The 22,129-nt window shown below is 39.7% G+C and overlaps 1 protein-coding gene across 1 annotated transcript in view; it reads right to left on the reverse strand.

The window, feature by feature from the left end:
- The window catches only part of aff2 (AF4/FMR2 family, member 2), a 307,511-nt gene that overhangs the window by 67,463 nt on the left and 217,919 nt on the right, over positions 1-22,129 (reverse strand). Inside the window, exon 9 of the mRNA XM_036568862.1 lies at positions 16,330-16,367. Coding sequence (XP_036424755.1) covers positions 16,330-16,367 — 38 coding nt within the window. The remainder of the gene's footprint in view (positions 1-16,329; positions 16,368-22,129) is intronic.

Here is a 22,129-nt window from a genome sequence, read left to right on the forward strand (position 1 = left end):
ACAGGGAGGTGGGTAATGCATGAGGACAGAATATATGAGAAGGGCAGACACTTCCAACACACTGAAACCCACCCACCTCAGTCACAATTACACTAATGACACCATAACTACCCACTATAACCAACCCACACACAACAACATCAACAACAGCCCCTTTTTTACCTGAGAGTCACTTTGCATGGCCACACCCCCTAAGCTCCTCCCCACAGCACGGCCCAATATACAAATATACAATATATAAAATATATACAAAGAGACAGATAAAGAGAGAAAGAGAGAGAGAGAGAGAGAGAGAGAGACAGAGAGAGAGAGACAGAGAGACACTGTGCATGCTGTGCTGCACACCAAATCAGTCCTGTGCTCTGGGAAAAGTTCTGCTTTGATGACATGAAAGGCAGCGCTGATGTTTTGATTGCAGGTCTATAAAGAGAAGCAGAAGGTGTGGCGGTGGTGGTGGTGGGGGGGTGTGTGTGTGTGTATAAGGGACTATAACTGTGTCTTCACTGTAAGCACTTTCAAAGGTAACTTCTAGGTACCCCAGTGTATAATTGCATAGTTTTAAAGCTCATCATTACTAGGGAAAACCTTGTTTTGTGTACTTGCAAGACAAAAAGAAACCAGCACAGATCTTTTAAAAGAGCAGAACACATCAAACATTGCCACACAGCCCCTCAATAAGTGCTTCACATCAGCACACTGAAGGGTTTATTTATTTCCTTTCAGTTAATCGTGAATTCAGTTGAATCCCACTGTATTTGCGAGGCATGTCCGCGAGGCAGTGCACAGGTCAAGATGGAGCAAGGATATCTGAACCATTAAGACCGTTCCATTCGGAAAATCATTTGCAAGTCTAATGCGCTGGCTCTTTTGGAGAGCCTTCCAGGCTTTATGGAGATCATAATCCAGCTGCGGCTTTTACGAAATGTTTTGTTCCGCGTGTCACAACTTATCTGCAGAGAAAATGCCAGCAGATTTCTCGAAGAGTTTGATGTAAAGCAAATGTCAAAAAAAAAGTGGGGGTAAAAAAACTCATTCCGAATCAAATGCATCATGAGGAACCTATCAGTCAGCTGGGAATTCTGTGATATGGATTCAAACAAAGGGAAAAAGAAGCAACCACAAAACAAACGCATTAACAGTGGGGCGCTTTGATCTGCAGCTGTTCTTCTCCTTTATCGAAGAATGTTTCCATTTGCGTACGAGGTGGTTATTTATGCCAGGACCACTCATACTTGATGAAAACATGGGCCCAAGCTCCTGGTAACAAAGCATGTTTGGGATGTGCCCATGACGCTGACAACAGACAAAAACACCGGTTTTTACTCCAAAACTTCCATCAGTCTATTTACTCTGAGATCAAATATGAGCAACTTCACAGGAACGCAGTCTCGCCAAAGCAGTTAGCATGAGCTACACGTCAAAAAGCAACAACCTGGACAGGCATCAAGTGATCAAGGATCAGACGCACGACTTGTACAGACTCATGTACTTATTCTGATATTAGACTTGTGGTTTCTATTACAATGGCTCAGGTTATGGATCTGGTAAGTGGGGCAGACTGCAGATCAGCAGCGAAGCTTATGCTAATGCTTAGCATTAGAGGATTAGATTTGTGGGATTCTAGTTGAGTCCTCAACAGTTTCACAGGTACTGCTCTTCTTGAAAAATCAGATTTTCTCTAAGTTCTTTTTGGTAACACTTTTTGTCTCGACAGATTCTGTTCAGTATATAACAGTGTCAGGTTAGCATTACTGGTAACTGCAATGAGAGATGCAGTAATGTTTGATATCATGACAGCTTCATACTAAGTGTATGTTAGACAGCTATCGAAACATCAGACATCAGACTAAAGTTTAAATGATGTCAATTATTGTTAAGTTACTTTCATGGAATTTTCATACAGTTAATGTTTTATATTCACTTAACATATTTTATCTTTTGTGGAAACCTGTACATTTGAGCATGACAAACAGACTTTAGTAATACTTAAAATGGAACTATTAAAAAATATTTTGTCACTTGCAGTGAAAAATGTACATTTTTCATCGATTTTTGTCTTTTATACGTCTCCATTATCTATCTATCTATCTATCTATCTATCTATCTATCTAGCTATCTAGCTAGCTAGCTGTTGCAAAAACCTATTTTCAAATTCATAGATAAATAAAAAAAAATTCCAGTTCCCATTTGCGTTCTGTTAATATTTCATAATAAACAGACCAATAATCCAAAATAATCCAAAATTACTTAGAAAAAAATCTCATTACACTGCCATCGTAATTTAAGAATGCTTTTTCTTTCTCATGTGAAGTTATCACACTTGTCTCTTTTGCTCTCTCTCTCTCTCTTCTCTCTCTCTCTGTCTCACTCCCTATTGTTCTATCATCCTATTCTCATCTATAACTTCATCATTTTAGCAACAAATGAAAGCCATAAGCATAAAATCATTTGCTTTTGGTCGCTAGCAATATCACAGCAGAGCCGGCTAATGTCAGCTGAACTTTTTCTTTCCCTCTTTTTCCATTCTCTGATTTGTGAAAGTGTCATCCGTGGTCAGTAAAAGGGGTCAGGGCTAAGTAGCGTGAAGATGTTTTGGCTGGCCTGTATCTAGGGAACAGCAGCTGGAACAATGATTGAACTTAGTGAAGGGGATTGAGGTTATAAATGTGAGTGCAAATGTGTGTGTGTGTGTGTGTGTGTGTTTGCCTGCCTGACTGGTTTGAGTTACATCTATATCAATATCAAAGGCTGGAGGACGTGGGGCTGAGCACTAGGCCAGCTGTGAGGGCGGTTCGGCTGCCAAGTGGCGAGCAGCGGTTAGCTCCAGCCTGCCAAGTCCGCATCAGCCTACTGACAAATCCATAGTCAACACATAAATCAAAGCTGACAGCATGTTCGCTAACGCACATCCACTCCTATTGACCCGAGAGCAGCAGCCGGGGCTCTCGGCCTTTCCCCCCCTCCTAAAGCGGAGACGCCACCTTGCAAAAGAGCTCATCAACTGTTATTAGATATATGTTAGGAATGGCTGAGCGCAAGTCGTCCTCATAAGTTTTTGGATTAGAACGTCTGAAAGGCGGAAGCTGACACATGCCGTTTGGATTAGCGCGAATCGGTCGGTGACTTCTCGAGGAAATAACAGGGTTTGAGCTGAATAAATAGATGTAAAAAAGAGGAGAAATCCAGCTATTGTGCAGCTGCGAGTGGGTGTGAAAATGGAATAAGTATGCTGGAAAGTTCCACATCACTGCTAAAACACAGCAGTGATCATTTCATCCAGACCACCAGAGCTTCTCAAAATAACAATTTTTCAAACTTAATGTGGCTTTTTTAAATAATTCTGAGGCTTCGAGTGTGCATTCGTCCCAGGCTTCCCAGCCGGCACATTCTGATATATTCTATCAAAACACATCATAAATAATCGACTAAAAGCCTGGTTTAGTCACCACTTCTGCTTGCATCTTAAATCCTTTCATCACATATATTTCGGCAACATGCCGTTCCGTTCAAGCAGTGTTGCAGTAATAGGAAGAGGGAGCATCTGTTGTAATTGATGAATAATTCTTGGCATAAACAAACACAGAGCGAACGGTCTGTACTTTGATTTTGGAAGGCGAGTCGACCACCTGCTCTTTTGGACTTGGGCAGTAATACATCTGACAGAGATTACAGCGTAATTGACTTGATACTTGATTTATCAACTGTAACTCTGTATTGGTTTTGGCCAGATTGTCATAGTTACCTCCAACTTCAATCACTGCAAAGAGAAATAAATCTTCTTGATACTCAAACTTCTGACACTCAAATCAATCTAATGTTCTAAGCACAGTAAAGCACGTAGATACGATCATCGATTTTGTATCGTTTTTCTTTATTCTGGACTCAGATGTAAGAAACTTTGTGCTGGCCAGCATGACAGATATTACAGAAATATTGGCCAGAAAGCAATCAAATGATAGACAAATAATCAAGAAACGCTCCGCTTTTTCCTTTTATATATTTGAAAATCTCTAAATTTAACTCCTTACATATTATGTTCATATTACATTTATGGGGCTAGTTATTATTTTTCCCCCCAGATATTATTTTATCTTAAACACTGAAAACCTATATGTGGGCCCACATTCAGTTCTTCACTCTAATAACAAAATGACTTTAATTTTATAGTAGTTACTGATTCATTTATAGTAGTTACTGTAAAATTAATATTATTTATTATAATAAGTCTTAAAGGGGCCATGTCCTACATTTTCCTTGTATTTTACTTTCTCCCTGAGGTGCACGTTTGTGTGTTTGTGTAGGTTTGTGAACCAAAAAAAGTCACAGTTACTTGTTTACATGGCTTGATTTTCCAACCTATCTTTATTCCTTAGAATTATATATGCTGTTTTTGTTACTGTGCCTTTAAAGGGCCCATATCATACAAAAACATTAAAAAAAATTGTTTAATGTTGCTTAATGTTGTTTTTTGCTTAACGTTGTTAAAGTTTCAACAGGTATTGTCCACTCCAAAGTCCGTACAGTTCAGATATGGAAGCTAGGCTACAAACAGAGCCTTTTGTGAATTCACTGTTTTTGTGATGTCATGAGAAACCAAACCATTACATATATGCGCTTACTCAGCCTGCAGCAGTTTAGGCCTGCCCAATCACCCTATCCTGGACTACTTTTTGAATGAGGCACAATACAGGGCAGCCAATCAGAAGAGAGGTTGTTTATATATACATATATTTGTTGCTGTTGTAACAAAACCTCGTATCTCTATTTTTGTTGTTTTTCAGTTTTTTGCATACTTTTAAAATACCTGTTGCCCTTTACATTGTGGGCAAATATCATAATTAATGGGCCAAAGAAATGGCCCAAAATGACTTGGAAAGAAGTCTGGTTCCATTGACTTACATTAAAAGTAGACTAGGTTTTTTCCTTCTCCTGTAAAGTTTACATTTTGGAGATACAAGGTTTTGTTCTGACAGCAACAAATGTATGTTATATAATTTATTGTTATATATACACAGCCTCTGTTCTGATTGGCTGTCGAGGTATTAGGCTTTGTCCAGACTCAAACTCTCCATTGAACTTTGGTAGACTGAAGCAGCTGATATATGTAAATGCATTGGATTTTGTGACATTGCAAGAACACTGAATTCAAAACTGGCTCTTTTTGGAACTTATTTCCCTTGAAAATGTTATCAGTGTTTACAGACCACTTTAAACTCTTCTACTTCAAAAAGTGTTTCTTACAGTTATTTCAGCATTTCAGAAATTCCAGCTTTGCACGATAGGGGCCCTTTAAGGGTTCACAGGGTTAATACAAACCTGCTTAGTGGACGAACATTTAATATGTACACCCCCCTCATTAAAACAACTGAACAAGACGACTCTTTCTCCTGCTCCAGTCCCTCTGAAGCTGAAAGCATGCACCGGCACATTCCTGTAGAGGATGAGCGGAGCTGGACTGGACACTGAGTGGGCTGGTTTTGGCAGGTTTGTGACGCTGGCGCGGGACAGAGGGGAGGGACGGTTTCCTGTCCTTCGCTCAGACATGCAGTCAGACGCTGCAGACAGCCACTGACGGATCACATGGCTCAAAGACAGCCGCAGTGAAAGCTTACACTTCTCACACAGACTGGCCCGTCGTCCTTCTTCCCTTCTCCAGCTTTCCTCACGTCTCTGTCACTAGAAAAAGCTCCAGTAACATGTTTTCAGTTTTTATTGTTCTGCATTTGAAAACACCAGCTGTGATTGTGGTGAAGGGAACAAAGTACAGTTTGAGTAATAAACCTTTCAGTTTTTAAAAAATGATATTAATAAATTTAATACATGAATAAAAAAATGACCTTCTTCACCCACAGAGTTGCTTTTATTTCAGAGATACACGTTTCTCATAACAGTCTTTCTTTTTCTCTCTTTCTTTTCTATCCTCTCTTTCTCTCCTTCCTTCTCTCTGCCTCTTTGCTCTATCATTCTCTTTTTCTCTCCTCTTTCCTATTCATTCCCATTCAGTTCTTTTTTTTTTTCCTTTCCCCTTTCCAGGCTGCTTTCTCTCTTTCCACTTTATCTCTCCCTCCTTCTTCCTCTCTTCTTCCCTCTTTCTCACCAGTCTCTTTTTCTCTGTCTCACTCCTTTCCTCCTTCTCTCTCATTCTCTTCTCCTCTCATTTTCTTTCCATCTCTGTCTTTCTCTTCTTCCATCTTTCTCACCAGTCTCTCCTTCTGTATCTCTCTCCTTTCCTCCCTCTCCTATTCTCTTCTCCTCCTTCATTTTCCTTCCATCTTTCCGTCTTTCTCTTCTTCCATCTCTTCTTCCATCTTTCTCATCAGTCTCTTTCTCTGTTTCTCTCCTTTCCTCCCTCTCTTTCATTCTCCTTCCATCTCTCCATCTTTCTCTTCTTCTTTCTCTCTCTCCCTCCCTCTCTCTTTTTCCTTTTTTCTCACTCCGTCTCTTTCTCTTCTTCCCTGTCCCTCCCTCTCTGCCTCCTTCTTTTTCTCTCCTTTCCTTTATCCCATTCTCTCCCTGCTGTCTTTCTTCTGTTTCCCTCTCTATCTCTCTCCTCCTTCTCTTCTCTCCAATCTTTTTCCCCTTCTCTATTGTTATCTCTCCATTCTTCCATCTCTCACTCATTCCCTCTCCCCCTTTTGTGTCTGTATCTCATTCATTTTCTTTCTCTCTCTATTCTTTCATCTTTTTATCATGTATTCCCTTTTCTCTTTCCCTTTCACTTGTCTTCTTTTCTGTCTTTTTCTCTCTCCCCCCTTTCTTGTCTTCTCCTATCTCTCTCCTTCCCTCCTTCTCTCCCTCTATCTCTCCATCCTTCTCTGTCTCCCTCTCCCTTTCTCTCACTTTCCCTTTTTCTCTCTCTGTCTTCTTCCCATAGTCCTTTACTCTCTCTGTGTCCCTTTTTCACTTTCTCTTCCTCTCTCCCTTTCTCCCCTCCTGTCTCTCTCTCTCTCTCTCTCTCTCTCTCTCTCTCTGTTTTTCTTCCTCTCCAGTCACTTCTGTGTGGATGTTTGCTGGTTCAGGATATGTATTGTTTTATGTCATGTTTAACCCTCCTTCCCCTTTTAGCCTCTCTCCCTCTCTCCCTCTCTCTATCCCTCTCTCTCTCTCTCTGCGCAACAGATGTTGCCCTTAAAACCCTGTGAAGCTGCAGGCCCACGGCTCAAATTGTCTAACAGCTACTCCAGCAGCGGTGCCCGCTAACACCCCCTACTCAAGCTTTTAACACTGATTGTCACGCCGGAGAGCACACACAATGCGCCGGCCCACACGCACGCCGAGCGGACACTTTCTGCCTGAGAAATGACCACAGGCTGGGACCTGGCTACCTGCACCTGGGACGTTCAGGCTAAAGATTAATCCGAGGGTGATTGGAGCCTTGTCACGGCTGCACCTCTGCGCAGTCTATTACAATCCATTGCATGAAATAGCTGAGGGGGCCCCAGCACATAGCTCAGTAATTAAACATGGCCGCCTGCCACAGTCAGGCGTATACGACCTCCAGCAGCTCAGGCCAGGTAGAGTAATTACCTCTCCTCTCTCGCTTCCCCTTCATTCGCATTTGATGAAAGATGACTATCTCCCATTAGCCTGGAAAAAAAATCATCTGTTTATAAGCCACAAGTGGAGAGTATCACTGCAGGCCCCCAACCTCTCGCTGGTATTGTGTCCTTTAGTGCAACCAGACTCACTCTGTACAGCACTGGCCTGTTCTATACAGCACCAAAAAGGGGTTCTATGACTTGTTACAATAGCAGAAAACTTTCTGTTCTGCTATTTGAAATAAAGGTTCTTTAAACAACCATACACAAAAGGATGTTCACCATAGGGAACAGAAGCTTTCATCATTCATTCATGTTTAAGGTTTTATATCACTGTTGTCAGAACAAAACCTCGAAAATCTCCAAAATGGTAACTTTACAGGAGAACAAAAAAACTTACTATATTTTAATGGAAGTCAATGGAACCAGACTTTTTTCCAAGCAATTTTGGGTCATTTCTTTTTGTCCATTTATCATGTAATGTAAAGCAATAATGTAAAGAATAATTATGATAAAATTAAATTATGATAAAAACTGAAAAATGACAAAAATGGAGATACAAGGTTTTGTTCCGACAGCAGCGATATATAACTATTACATTTATTAAAACACCCTTAAAGAATGATTTTTACAGTGTATAGACCACCTGAGAAAATTAGATTTGACCCTCAGAAGTCGAGAACTATTACTTTCATTTTGCTATACTGTTCAATTGTAATCACTAGAGCTGTCAAACAATTAAAATAATTATTTCTGATTAATTATTTTGTGTACTTAAAGGGGAATTATGGCAGTTTTTCACACTGTTCTCCATAATTTCATGGTTAAAGGGGTAGACAAAGTCATTCAGAGCAGTTTGAAGTGAAATGCTTTGATCTACAGAAACTTACAGAGTTAAAATCGTTCCTAGTGGACATGACAGGAACAAGGCGTCCATATAGTTTAATGCCTTAAAAAGCTCCACCACAGGAAATTATTACATGAAATGGTTTTGAAAACAGTCTGATGCCATAGACACTGCTTTACAATAGTTTTATCTCTGTTGTAGACTGCATGACCCCTGGTTCCTATCACCACCACAGTAAGTTTCTCCACAATGACCCCACACCAACCCACTCTGAATGAGTCTGTTTAAGTCTCAACAAATGAATTACGGGTGAAAAATGGGTGGAATTCCCCTTTAAACAGTCTTGTTTGGTCTTAGACTTTTGCACTGTACATGCTGGCTGTCTAGCATAAATCATATAAGCTTTGACTGATGAATAACAGTAGATAGATATATATACCTCACTGATGCTACATGACAGCATGCTTCAGTCTTTAAGGCTGACAGGTTAGAGCATAAACTAAGCTCAGATATTTTCCTATGAAAAGCCTGAACACTTTTTTCGCAGTATGTTTTCTTGCTACCTGCCTTTCTTCTGCCTCGTGGCATGTGCTTTAGCATTTCACCCTTTCTGAAATATGGCAGCTGTTTCTGCTGCAGCACATTAAAACATATTGTTCGGAACGAGTGGCGATGATGGCGATACAGCGGCCGATATGATACACAGCAACGCGGAGCCAGAAGAAATGAATAATGATGGAAGAGAAAGGAGACAGAGAGGGAGGAAAGTGAGGGGAGGCAATTTTTTTCTCCTCCTCCTCCTCTCCTCCATCTGCCTCTCCTTTTCAACGGCCGGAGAAGCCGGTGATGTATTTGCTGCTTGACTGCTCACAGAGATTGCTATCAGCCAAAAGCCCGTCTGCGGAGGTAAACTCAATACGTGCCTTTTTTTCCTTTCCCCGCCAACCTTCATAACATTTACTTTCAAGCCCTCTGATTCGCTGCGCGTGAGAGTGCACGTGCGCGAGTGTGCGGTTATTCTGAACTCTAATAGGGTGGTATGCAGAAATAGAAGTGCTCGCTCCAGCCTTATAGAGACGCCACATATGAAATGAAATGGTAGATGAACAGTCAATAGGGGTGTAATATAGATGCGGTGACCCCAGTTTGTTTACTGTGTTGTCAATAATCAAGATCGAAGCACAAGGCCAACTGCTGTTTGTCTACAATCCCAGACACATTGATGTTTCTGACTGACTCACCGTGGGCAGATGGTGTCTGTCGGAAAAAGCTCTTCCATATGACAAAGCTCCATTTCTCGAGTTTGATCAAACATGATTATTATAATGAAGTGCCATGTGTCTATGTATGACCTACATAAATTCACACCTTATGTATCCTGCCAAAGGAAGTTCATGAGAAATGTCAGAGATGGGTCTGATCTGATACCGGGTATCTGTATCGGGCTGATATCAGCAGAAAATTCTCGATAAGATATTGGAGAGAAAGAAAGAATGGATCCGATCCAATCCTGTAACAAATCTATCCTGAAATGCACTAAATGGCCAAAACTATGTGGACACCTGGCCTTCATGCCTATAAGAGCTTGTTGGACATCCTGTTCCAAAATTAAGCATTAATACGGAGTTGGCTATAACAGCCTCCACTCTTCTGGGAAGCATTCCACAAGATTTTGGAGTGTGTCTGTGGGAATCTGTGTCCATTCATTGGCCTGGCTCGCAGTTCATGTTCCAATTAATCCCAAAGGTGTTCAGTGGGGGAGAGGTCAGGGCTCTGTGCAGGCCACTGGAGTTCCTCTGCATCCAACTGATCACACCATGTCTTTACGGAGTACGGGAAAGGGCCTTCTCCAAACTGCTGCCACGAAGTTGGAAGCATATAATTGTCTAAAATGTCTTTGTATGCTGTACCATTAACATTATCCTTCACTGGAACTAAGGGGTTGAACCCAAACCCTGAAAAAACAGCCCTAGCTCATTGTCCCTCCTCCACCAATCCTTTCTGTTGGCACTATGCCTTCCAGTAGGCAGTGTTCTGCTGGCATTTACCAAACTCAGATTCTTCCATCAGACTGCCAGATAATGAAGTGTGATTCATCACTTCAGAGAACACGTCTCCACTGCTCTAGAGTCCAGTGGCAGCGTGCTTTACACCACTGCAGTCAACGCTTGGCAATGCGCATAGTGACCTTCGGCTTGTGTGCAGCTGCTTGGCCATGGAAACACATTTCATGAAGCTTCCATTGCACAGTTCTTGTGCTGGTGTTGCTTCCAGAGGCAGTTTAGAACTCTGTAGTGAGTGATGCAACTGCGGAAAGATCATTTTAATGTACTATGCACTTCAGCACTCAGCGGCCCCACTCTTAGGCCAAATGGCATGTGGTGCGATACTATTCACATCAAGTTAGTAAAGGAACAGCTTTATCAAAAGCAGTCAACCAGCCAAGACATGTTTGGTGTCCAAAGTCTGCTTTTTAGTTTTGCTAGGAAGCTACAAGGCTAGATAAAGCACACTTATCCATCAGTTAGCACTATGCAAACAACAAGCCTAACCCATCACACGCTTGCCTGAAACTGTGTCAAGTTATAAAACTGACAACAAATAAACCTGCTTATGTGGTTTATGACACTTTGACACACAGTTGTCTATTAACTGGACAAAGGTGCAGGCAAAATTCAGGCTTCAAGAAGACTGCTACTACTGTTTTTACCCATGCAAAGGATGGCAAAAAGACAGAATGTATAAATATAAATGAGGGATGCAGGGTTTAAACAGGAGAGAGAAGGATGGGCTACGGCCAGACTAAACAACAGCTGAACACAAAGCCTAAACTACAAATAAAGTAAAACAAAAAGCCTGTGTCACAGAGACGCATGGTCCCCTACTTAGCTCACTAAATCAAACAGACAGGTTTCGAGTCCAGGTGGCTATTTTTAAAAGGCATTTTCTGGACAGCTCTGGAATGCCACACATTTATCAGAGAAACTTTTATATTAAGCCAGACGGACAATGTGTTTTTTTTTTTTTATATTTTTACTCACTTAAGCACAGAACGTCTCAAAAGAAGTGAAACACTTGGATTGCGATAATGAGTATGGTTATGACTTTTTGAATAAAGCATTTTTCTTTAGTACAACTTGCTGGCTACAGTCTTTAAAGGGCCCATATCTTACATTTTTCTTAAATCTTCTTTTTTCCCCTGCAATCCACTTATAACATTTGTGTGTTTTATGTACTAAAAAGCCATAATTCACTACTACATGACCATTTTTCAACCCATCCTTATCTCTTAGAATTAAACAGGCTGGTTTAGTTACTGTGCCTATAAGACTGATATATATAAATGAGCTCTGTTCTGAATGGCTGCCCTGTATGGTGCCTCAGTCTGATCTAAAAGACTCCTTATAACCTTAATGAATTTAATGAATGAGTCAGCTGCAGTGCTGTGGGCCGCATAGGCAGATATATAGTTGCACGCAAACATTTTAACACGCCTAAATTATATGTTTTCTTCTACAGTGAACAGACATGAATATGGCACTTCCCTGCAAATGTCAGTGCACAATTTCTATTTATTTGCTGATTTGAAAATAAAACTTATTATATACACCGATCAGGCATAACATTATGACCACCTCCTTGTTTCTAAGCATCTGTTTCTCTGCACACTTTGTTAGCCCCCTTTTACCCTGTTCTTTAGTGGTCAGGACCCCCATGGACCCTCACAGAGCAGGTACTATTTGGGTGGTGGATCATTCTCAGCACTGCAGTAACACTGACGTGGTGGTGGTGTGTTAGTGTGTGTTGCGCTGTGGATCAGACACAGCAGTGCTGCTGGAGTTTTTAAACACTGTGTCCACTCACTGTCCACTCTATTACACACTCCTACCTAGTCAGTCCACCTTGTAGATGTAAAGTCAGGACGCTGTTGGCTGGATATTTTTGGTTGGTGGACTATTCTCAGTCCAGCAGCACTGCTGTGTCTGATCCACTCAGACCAGCACAACACACACTAACACACCACCACCACGTCAGTGTTACTGCAGTGCTGAGAATAATCCACCACCCAAATAGTACCTACTCTGTGAGGGTCCATGGGGGTCCTGACCACTGAAGAACAGGGTAAAAGGGGGCTGACAAAGTATCAGAGAAACAGATGGACTACAGTCTGTTACTGTAGAACTACAAAGTGCTCCTATATAGTAAGTGGAGCTGATAAAATGGACAATGAGCGTAGAAACAAGGAGGTGGTTATAATGTTATGCCTGATCGGTGTAATATTGTATAATAGTTTATGGACTGTATTGACTGGAGAGTGAATGATATGTTTGTAACTTTAATGACACTTTCATACTGCATCAAAATCTTTAATAAAAAAAAAAAAATGGAAATTTAGTTTTTCCATGATTTGGGCCCTTTAAGATTTCAGATGGGAAAGTCGCTGTGTTGAAACCCAGCAGTCAGAACATTAAGCTTTATATGAAAACTTTAGAATATTTGATGTGTTGTAATGGCTTTAGAAACCGTAGCCTCTAATCTCACTGGCTTACTGTGCACTTTAAATCAAACAGTAGTAGGTAATGTATTTCATAGCAGGTCAATACATTTGCTTAGAGTCAACTTCTTCCCTCACAGCACTTGCCAATAGCACTTAGAGAGGATACAGATGATTAGGCTCGCTGCCAAAAGCTAACACTGTTAGTATAGGGAAGCATGTGCTTGGTGTCATGTTAGTGGAAATGCAGAGCACCGCAATAGCTTGTGGGCCCACTTGTGGCATGTCATATATCGCATGCAAGCTGTGGATACAGTGATGATCTAATCCCCTAGGAAAAGGTTCATATGTTCTGCTGTCACAGTACTGTACAGTGACCTGAGTCAAGAGCAGGAACAGCCAGCCAGTGCCAGTCTGAGGTCAGTTTGGCCGTCTGATTCAATTCAACTGGAAACATTGACTGCACCGAGCCTGATCCCAGACCAGCACTGCATGAGCCCAGCTCCTCAGCATGCCCAGCCTTGGGGAGTACCAGTTTCATGGCTATGTGAAAACCACACAGTCATGTTGTTGGGTTTTTACCAGTATGGTGCCCTAGGCTGAACTGTGGGCTATGTTTTAATGGGCACATTCCACCACTGGGGCCGTGCCTTCTGGAAGTAGGGCAAAGCCGCACGCTTCACACTGGCACAACATGGAGCCCCCGTGGACACGGCAGAGATCAGCCGAGGTAAGTCAAAAACAACACATTGCCGCTCTCAGTGTGCAGACGCTGCCTTAGAAACACAACAAATTGCTTAAGAAGCACCGTTATATACATTTAATGTAAGACATCAATAAAAATTACGTAATTTGTGTAGTTATGTTACGAAGTTAGCCTTGTTAGCCAAAAAGCAACACTGTCTCTCCTTTCTCAGTTCATACAACAACATGTCCTTCGCAATGCACTTACGTTAAGGCTTTTGTGTTCAAAGCAGCAAAGCACAATATAATAATAATAATACTTATCAGCAAATACGAAAAAAGCGGTCACACAAAATTGGCGTTTATCTGAATTGCTAGCCTGTATATTTTGTCCATCTGTATACTGGGATCTCAAACACTTAACCAAGTACTCAAGTATCCGTGCACATCTTCAAATTTGATATTACTGCATATCATTTGATATTTTTCACTCATAGGTCACGAATCAAGGGGATAAATACAAAAAGTGGGTTTGAAAATTTTTACGCATCTTGAAATATTTAGTATTTAGTTAGTTGCAAAATATTTTTTAAATAATTAGGAATTACTTAGATAATTAGGAATTACTTAGTCATTTTCAGTGTCGATATAATTCAATGGTTATTTACTATTTTGCTATTTTACTTAATGCTTAGTAAAAATACAATTTAAAAACATTAATAATCATTAATTCAACCCCTTTTATAAAGCTGCCTTCATAATCCATATTCAAAGCCCTAAACCTTAACTTTACAGTGTGTTTGTAAGACATACTGTATAATACACTTATGAAAAGCATTTACAGTGCTAGACTTATTTGTATGCCACTAAGGAAATGGTTAAAATTCAAATGGTAGCAATTAGCAATGCACAAGTAACAAATAATTTAGTTATAAACTATCATTAAAATACTATTAGATAAAGATTACTTTGCTATTTTTAGGGGCTTTTTATTATAGTAATGTAAAGAACAAAAATGTAATTACTTAAATTAATTATTCCATTTAAAAAACATAGAAATATGATAATAATAACTAAAGTTTTCAACTGTAGGACTAACACTGCATACCTTTACACATACCTACAGCGCACCTACCAAAGCTCCAAGCCATTTAATTTCAAACTCAGCTATGAAAATCTCTCGGCCAGAATATTTCTCCTCCAGCAGCCTCTGAACGCTGGAAACCTCATCACCAAATCATCCCACAGCTCTAAAGCACCACCAGACTAATCACCACACACAGAGTCCTGCAGAAACCCACCTTACAGCAGCCCCCCTTCTCTCCCACGTGCCTCAACACTAGCCCCCCACCTCCCACCCACTCCAGCCTGCAGCGCTGGCTCTGGTCCCTGCGCCCACTGCCCCGGGATGGCTCGTGGCGCCTCCACTCCCAGGCTCCCCGGCTGGGAACAGAGCTGCAGGCCATGTTTCTCTCTCTGTCTGCTTAATGAGGCCCCATTCGCACCTCATGCTGCCTCTCCAAAGCCATCAGAGCCGGCGCCGCAGATGAAGGCGAGAGCAGAGCAGGCTGGAAAAGAAAGGCTGGAGATTTAATGTGCTCCTGATAGGAGCTACCTGCAGGAAGGCTTCTCCACTAGATGGTGGAGAAGTTTCTCAGGTTTCCTCACAGTGTGATATACAGCTTATCTTATCACCTTTTACCTTAACTAACCATTCAGGGTGGCCTCTATGAAGAAGGGACAGTAAGCTCAATGGATTATAATATACTGTTTACTATCATATTACTCATTATTATTATCATATTATCGTATTATCATTTCTTAACGAATTATTTAGTATTTTAATAAAACTGCACAGGATTAGCATTCTAAATTCGTTTTATATATTTATCTGAAACCAATTAGGTTTTATATTGTTGAAAACATTGATTCTTTTGAACTGTAGTGCCTTTTGAAGACACCTACCTCTCTATATGTATAGAAGACAAATGAGCATGTTTTCATCGCTGGTATGTGATAACATAAAGGAATGGTTTGGCGAAATATCAAATTTAATACTATTTCTCACTTCATCCAGAAGTAATCAACCATCCAAAGCATGTTTGGTCTCCAAATTTTGCTTATTTAGCTTGAAACTAGAGCTACAAAGCTAGCGATGCTAACAAACACTAGTAGTCAATAGTCACCAAAAACATTTTCTCGAATACATCCCCAAAACTTCTCTCAACCCACTCACACTGCCTGCGGGCCTTCGTTGAGGTCATTAAGACTTGTTGATGTGGTTGAGGACACAGTATGACTTACTGTGAATTATAAAAATGAAGAAAACTTGAAAAAAAAGGTCAAATCATTTCACTGTAAAGTCATTTTTATATTGCACAGTCAGTCACACTTTGCTCTAAGCCACACTAACAAATGGAAGACCTTGACTGGGTTGAGAGAAGTTTTGAGGTTGTAAAACTATCAGATCACTACATACACAAAACCCACTCATACAGAGGAAAACGTATGAAGAATACGTGTCACACCCTGTACTGCATACAGAATCTAATGCAGGTACTGAAGTGCAAATCCAGCTCTGCTCTTCTCTCTTTAAAGACCACCATCTCCAGCACTCAATCCTCTGAAAAACACCCCATACTTCACAATACTCCAGCAATGGAAAAAGTCCCGGCAGGACGATTCCTCCTGCAGATTTCCAGATTTTCCTAATACTCCCTCAGCAGGGTGCACGGCTAAGAGAATCTGGCTGAACAGTCACTTACTTTGGAGGTGCGCTCCTGGCCTTGGGTTTCTCTGCAGCCTGTGAAAGAAACACAACTTCAGTTAGACAAACCGTAATGAAGGACAGAGAGGATCACTGGAGAAAACTCAAGAAGCGCAAGTGCTGAAGGATCAAAAGACTTGTACTGTATGATCACTATAGACCGAAGCCCAAATGTATGTGTGTAGGCTCCCCACAGCCTGCTGCTTTCTTTTTGAACTCACAGTGGAGAATAGTTAGGGGGTGCACTGAAGCTTGAGCAGCTACAGTAGATCAATGCTGGCTCCAGGCTAAGAAAAGGAATTTTCGGGCATGTGGAATTTATCCTAGCAGAGTTTTTAAATTCTTATAGGTGGCCAGTCATGTGTATTTCAGAAAGTATTTGTGCATTTTGTAGAGTATGATCTTTTTGTGGGTTTATAAGTAGAAATAAAACATTTCTAATCAATTCAACATTAACATTCAAAGTACAATATGAGAAATGTTGTCTGAAAGTAACTGGACAGTGACAGTTTTCCAGGCATTTTACAGCCAGGTTTTGCTACAAATCACTAAACATTTTATTTAGGAACATTTTAATTTGTCCAGTTACAAATCACTGTTTGTCGGAAGAAAACCTCATATCTCCATTTTTGACGTTTTTCAGTTTTTGACATAATTTGAAAATACCTGTAACACCTTTACATTATATGTACATTTCATGAAGAATGGACTAAAAGAAATGACCTAAAATGATTTGGAAAAAAGTCTGGCTCCATTGACTTACATTAAAAGTAAAGTAGGTTTCTTTCTTCTCCTGTAAAGTTACCATTTTGGAGATGCAAGCTTTTCCTCCGACAACAGCGAAAAAATCCCTAAATGGGTGATGGGTGATGTATAGAATAAAAAGGCCTGTTACTGATTTATGGTTCAATCAATATTGATGTACAACCCCTGAATTGTATTGATATTCAGGAATTGAATATGTAATCCACTGTGCTGGTGACTAGAGTCAAAACACTGAGAACTGTGCAACAGTCTATTATTTACAGACAGCACTGTATGCATAGCAGTGTGCAAAAAAACCCTTATTACCTACTTTTTTCTGATCAATATGGCATTAAGTACAGGTTAAGGAGCTTTTTTGTGGAGATTACAGATAAACTGCACTTAAAGCTTTCATCTTTGAGAGAGAGGAGAAAATCAAGCTGCTTCAGATCTGAAAACATCCACTGGTGTTTCTGTCCATCCTTCCACTGTGAGAAGACGACTCAGCGCTATGGGTCTGAAAGGATGTGTAGCTGTTCAAGAAGAACCTCACTGAGAAAAGGAGTTGAAAAGAAAAGCTGCTGGTGTTCTCAGAACAATAAACTGACCACTCCAGAGTCCAGACCTCAACATCACTGAATGTGTTTGGGATTATTTGGATTATAAGAAGCAGAAAATGCAAACAACTTCTAAGACTGAACTTTGGAGGTGTGGAAAAATATCTCTGCAGATTTCTTAGAGAAATTGAAAGCAAGAAAAAGAATGGAAGCTGTAATAACACAAACACTGGACACACTTAATACTGATATTATATTTACTTGTTGAGGCTTTTGTATAATTTTCTGTTAAATATATATTTTGTTCTTTTTTTTCTGGGACAGAATAATGAATAACATGCTTAAGAGCCGTTTTGACTGGAAAGGGTGGCGTCTGGCTTTTGCACAGTACTGTAGGTTGCAGGTCGATGTATAAAGTAATGCTAGACCTGTGCAACTTTACAGGCAAGCTAGGAATCTGAAAAACACACATTAAGATGTTTCAGACGTGTCCAGAATGACGCCAAAGCTGTAAATGAATCTAAAGTGAATGAGAAGGCAGTAAAAGCCTCCTGAAAAAAATATCTGTTAAATATGTTTCTGCTTTTTTTCTGACACTGAAAAATAAATAACTTAAAAATGAAATCATGGGTGTGACTGACGCACAGTCCTGAAATTTCGTTCAAGTATTTTCTGGTTTAGAAATAAAACACAGCTGTAAAACAACAGCTGGCACATTGTGAGTTCTCTCTGAGTTCTTTGCAAATTCCCCATCCTCAACATAAAAAAGAAACAAAGAAATTTAAAAAAAACCTAGATGGGTGGGATTGGCGGGGGTTGACGGGTGAGTGCGAAGCTTCACCTCTACCTGCAATATTCCACATTATACATGCACTATTATGAATGAAATGCAAATTGGAAGAAACTGAGGTGTTATCCTCCAGTGTGGGTGGTGGAGGTGTGACCAAAAAAGAAGAAGAAGATGTGAAATCACTTCACAGACTCCAGCACAAGTCAGTCAGTTCTCAGTCAGACTGCTAGGAGTGTAACACAATGCCCCGATCTGTCTCTGTGTCTGTTTAGGGCTCAGAATATCTCTATCTGTATTTTTTTGTTATGTTTTTTAACCTCAGAAATGGTCAGGAGCTGTCAGCAGGTCAAGGCTTCCATTCCTCATTCTTATACCTTAATAACTCCTGTACAATTTAATCATTGTGATGTAAAGATACTCATTTAGAGTGTTTTCATGAGAATTGTAGAGAAAGTTATTGACTTAGATGTCTTTACAGTGGAGGTGATAGGAACCAGGGGTCACAATATATAAAACAAAAATATATTAATCTCATTTACTTTTCAAAATAAGCAGTAAACCTACAAATATATTCTGAGTTTTGCATGTATCTCTCTGGCAGGAGTAGATTAAAATATGTTTTAAGCCAAAAACGTCTGTTAAAACTATCATAAAACAATGTCGTGTGCATCGTGCAGCGCAATCATAACGATTTTGTGTAATAACTTTCTGTGTTGGAGCTTTAAAGGGCATTAAATGTTTCAAGTGTCTGTAATTTTGAAAAATAGGTCAAAGTCCCCTTTAAAAATAACTAGATTGCATTGTTTTCCATGTAATTACTGGAAAACAAGTGTTAGCATGTAATAAGCCTGGGGTTTGAATGGAGCTCATTTATTATCTATGGATGAAAATGTAAACATAATAAATATTCATATGTTCACTTTTTTATTTTTGTATTAATATTATAATTAATAACATTTATTGTGATGCATGTATGATTTTTGTTTTGTTAAGAGTTTAATTTCTTTTGCATGAACACTGGAGCTTTTAAAGTTAACCCTTTATTGTATTATGGTGCCTCAGGGCCACAAACCCACATTCATCAGTTACAATAGCATGACACATATTTACTGACAATAAAAGGGTTATATGGAAAGTACAAGTTTTAATAAACTAATAAAATGCTTTTACCTAGTCGCTCTATCATTTAGTGGCCATTATATATTTACCAAGTAAAGCATTTTATTTATTTGAAGAATGTGGGTTTGTTACCCTGAGGCAACAATATGCAATAATAAGAATGACAACACTACGCAATCTAAACGTTTCTTCTGTCTGAAAGGGTCCGAGTTGAGATCCTGACAGGGAAGTGATGCTCTACACACAGTGCATGTTCCGTGTCTGTTGGACCAGACAGAAAATGACTGAAGATTTATAAGGAACACCTTCAAATTTACTGCGACATAAGGAGCGAATAATGTTGCAGCAGCACATTTTACAGGCCCGTTTTACTTTTTGCAGGATATGTGGCATTACCGCTCGTTCCCTCATTTGCATATTCCATTAGCGATTCAAAACAGAACACTGCCCCACAAAGCACAACACCTGATCTAGTCTGATGGTAAATTGCTGCAGTAAGAGGCCGATGTGGATTGAATCATCTCCTCTAACATATTTGGCCACATGTAAAAGTTACCATCAAATCATGTATGTGCACCCACTCTGAACTGCAGCTGTAGGAGCACATGGGCAGAAAGCTGACCTCAGATTTCCACAAACTTTTGCTGTAAGAAATATAAATTCAAGAGCACACTAAGCAGTGGGTCACAAAAGACCGGACATTACCATGATTTTACCACGGTTAAAGGGGCTGTTGCATGTGAACTGATAACACAGTGACAAAATATGATAAAATACACTAATGCTCAATAAATAATTGATTACTTATAAATAATAGCTGCAATAAACTAACCAATAAACAAACTGTAGGTGGTTAATAGAAGCTTATCATTTCCAAGCAACATAACAGCAAAGATGACTCCATGAAAAAAGCACAATTTCATTTAAAACATAAATAATTAAGTTTGGTTCAACTCATTTACTTCATTCAAAATGATTAGTTCATAAACAAGCGTATATATGCTCACAAAAAATGGATGCCCTTGGTGAAAATAAGTACACATTCTCTCTGCACACTTTTAATGCACTGCACATATGTTATAACATAAAATGTGACCTATGCCAAAGTTATAGCAAATAGAAACTGTGCACTACATTTTGCAGAGAAATGCCATATTTAGGTGTGTTTCACTTAATATGAAAACATCAGAACATGTCATTTGACTGAACGTGTTCAAACTTTTGGACTGAGATACATCGATTTAATTTGATTTAAAAGAAGAACTGTCATCAACTTGCAACCAGGTAGGTTTTGTCATGCATAGAAATGGACGTTTTTTGTCTTGCTGCTGTTGTAGACAGTGGATGGAAGATCTTACATATTATACATTGAGAGCGGGTAACCCTTAGACTATTCTAGACCTCCAGAGAAAGCCTGAAGATTAATGTGAAATAATAAAAAACACAAATATGTTGATAATTTTCAGGTGATTTTTTATTTAATATAATCTTCATGCTTGTTGCATTTAAACTCTCAATATTCCCATTTCATTGTCAAATTTAGGTTGAAAATAAAAATAATTAAACTCTAAAAATGGCCAAAGGAAAACGATCCAATAAGGATTTTTTTTCTCAGTGTTATCTGGGTAACAGCCAAGCAACCTCCCCCATTAATTTGGCCTTCATGAGCTAATTAGGAACTGACAGCGGAATCAATCACATTTTGCTTTCCAGTGGGTGGGACCACTCTAGGCCTTTAGGAGGTTCTAGATAAGTCACTCATTGCGAGTATAAATAGTGGCCTGTCCAGTGACCAGTCCGTTTCAGTCAGATGATAGAACTGGAAAACAGCAGCGGCAGCTCTGTGCCAGGACTCTCTACTAAAGGAGTCGCTGTAAAACATGTTTAACGTCTTTTTCAAGCTTCGAATAAAACATGGAATTTTTTTATAAGCTTCAAAGGTCTGTGTTTAATGTAGAATAGCCAAAGAAGTTAATGTGAACTGTCATTAGCTTAGTGCTAACAGACTAGTAGAATCCCGTTGGGACGCTAGCAGAAATGAGCATTTTTATGTTTTTTATCTGCGTTTTCGACCAGGCTTTGATATTTACTACCCGAATTGAAGGCCCCGCACTAATAAACACATTAATACGTTCCACGGTTGTTCATCAAATGTTTCCCAATGTTAAAAAACAACAAAATGGTACATCTATCTCTTTTCTTTGAACCTCCAGCTCTGATTATGAGATTTTTGGCTTTCTTTGAAGTAGCATGTCCAATTCAGGACCGAAACAGCCTCAATAAGCACTGGTCCTTAATATGTATTACCTCATTATCGTCCATTTTGGCCTTTTCTTTGGACACACATTAAAATACTGCAAAGGTGAAAGAGGAACCCATGAGCTAATCACGATGACTTTATGAATAGGAGTTAATTACGCACATTTTGTGTGGCCTCACCAGTGAGTTTTATGAATCTGGTCCATTATCGGTTCCTTTGACTAATGCGCTTGTATTCAGCTACATCTCCAGTTTGTACTCATTTCCTAACACAAAGACGCAGGACAGAGAAGGGTCTTCCATTGAAGTACATTCAGGAACAGATCTGT

Source organism: Colossoma macropomum, unplaced genomic scaffold (genome assembly GCF_904425465.1).
Source record: "Colossoma macropomum unplaced genomic scaffold, Colossoma_macropomum, whole genome shotgun sequence".
In the NCBI taxonomy this organism is placed as follows: Eukaryota; Metazoa; Chordata; class Actinopteri; order Characiformes; family Serrasalmidae; genus Colossoma; species Colossoma macropomum.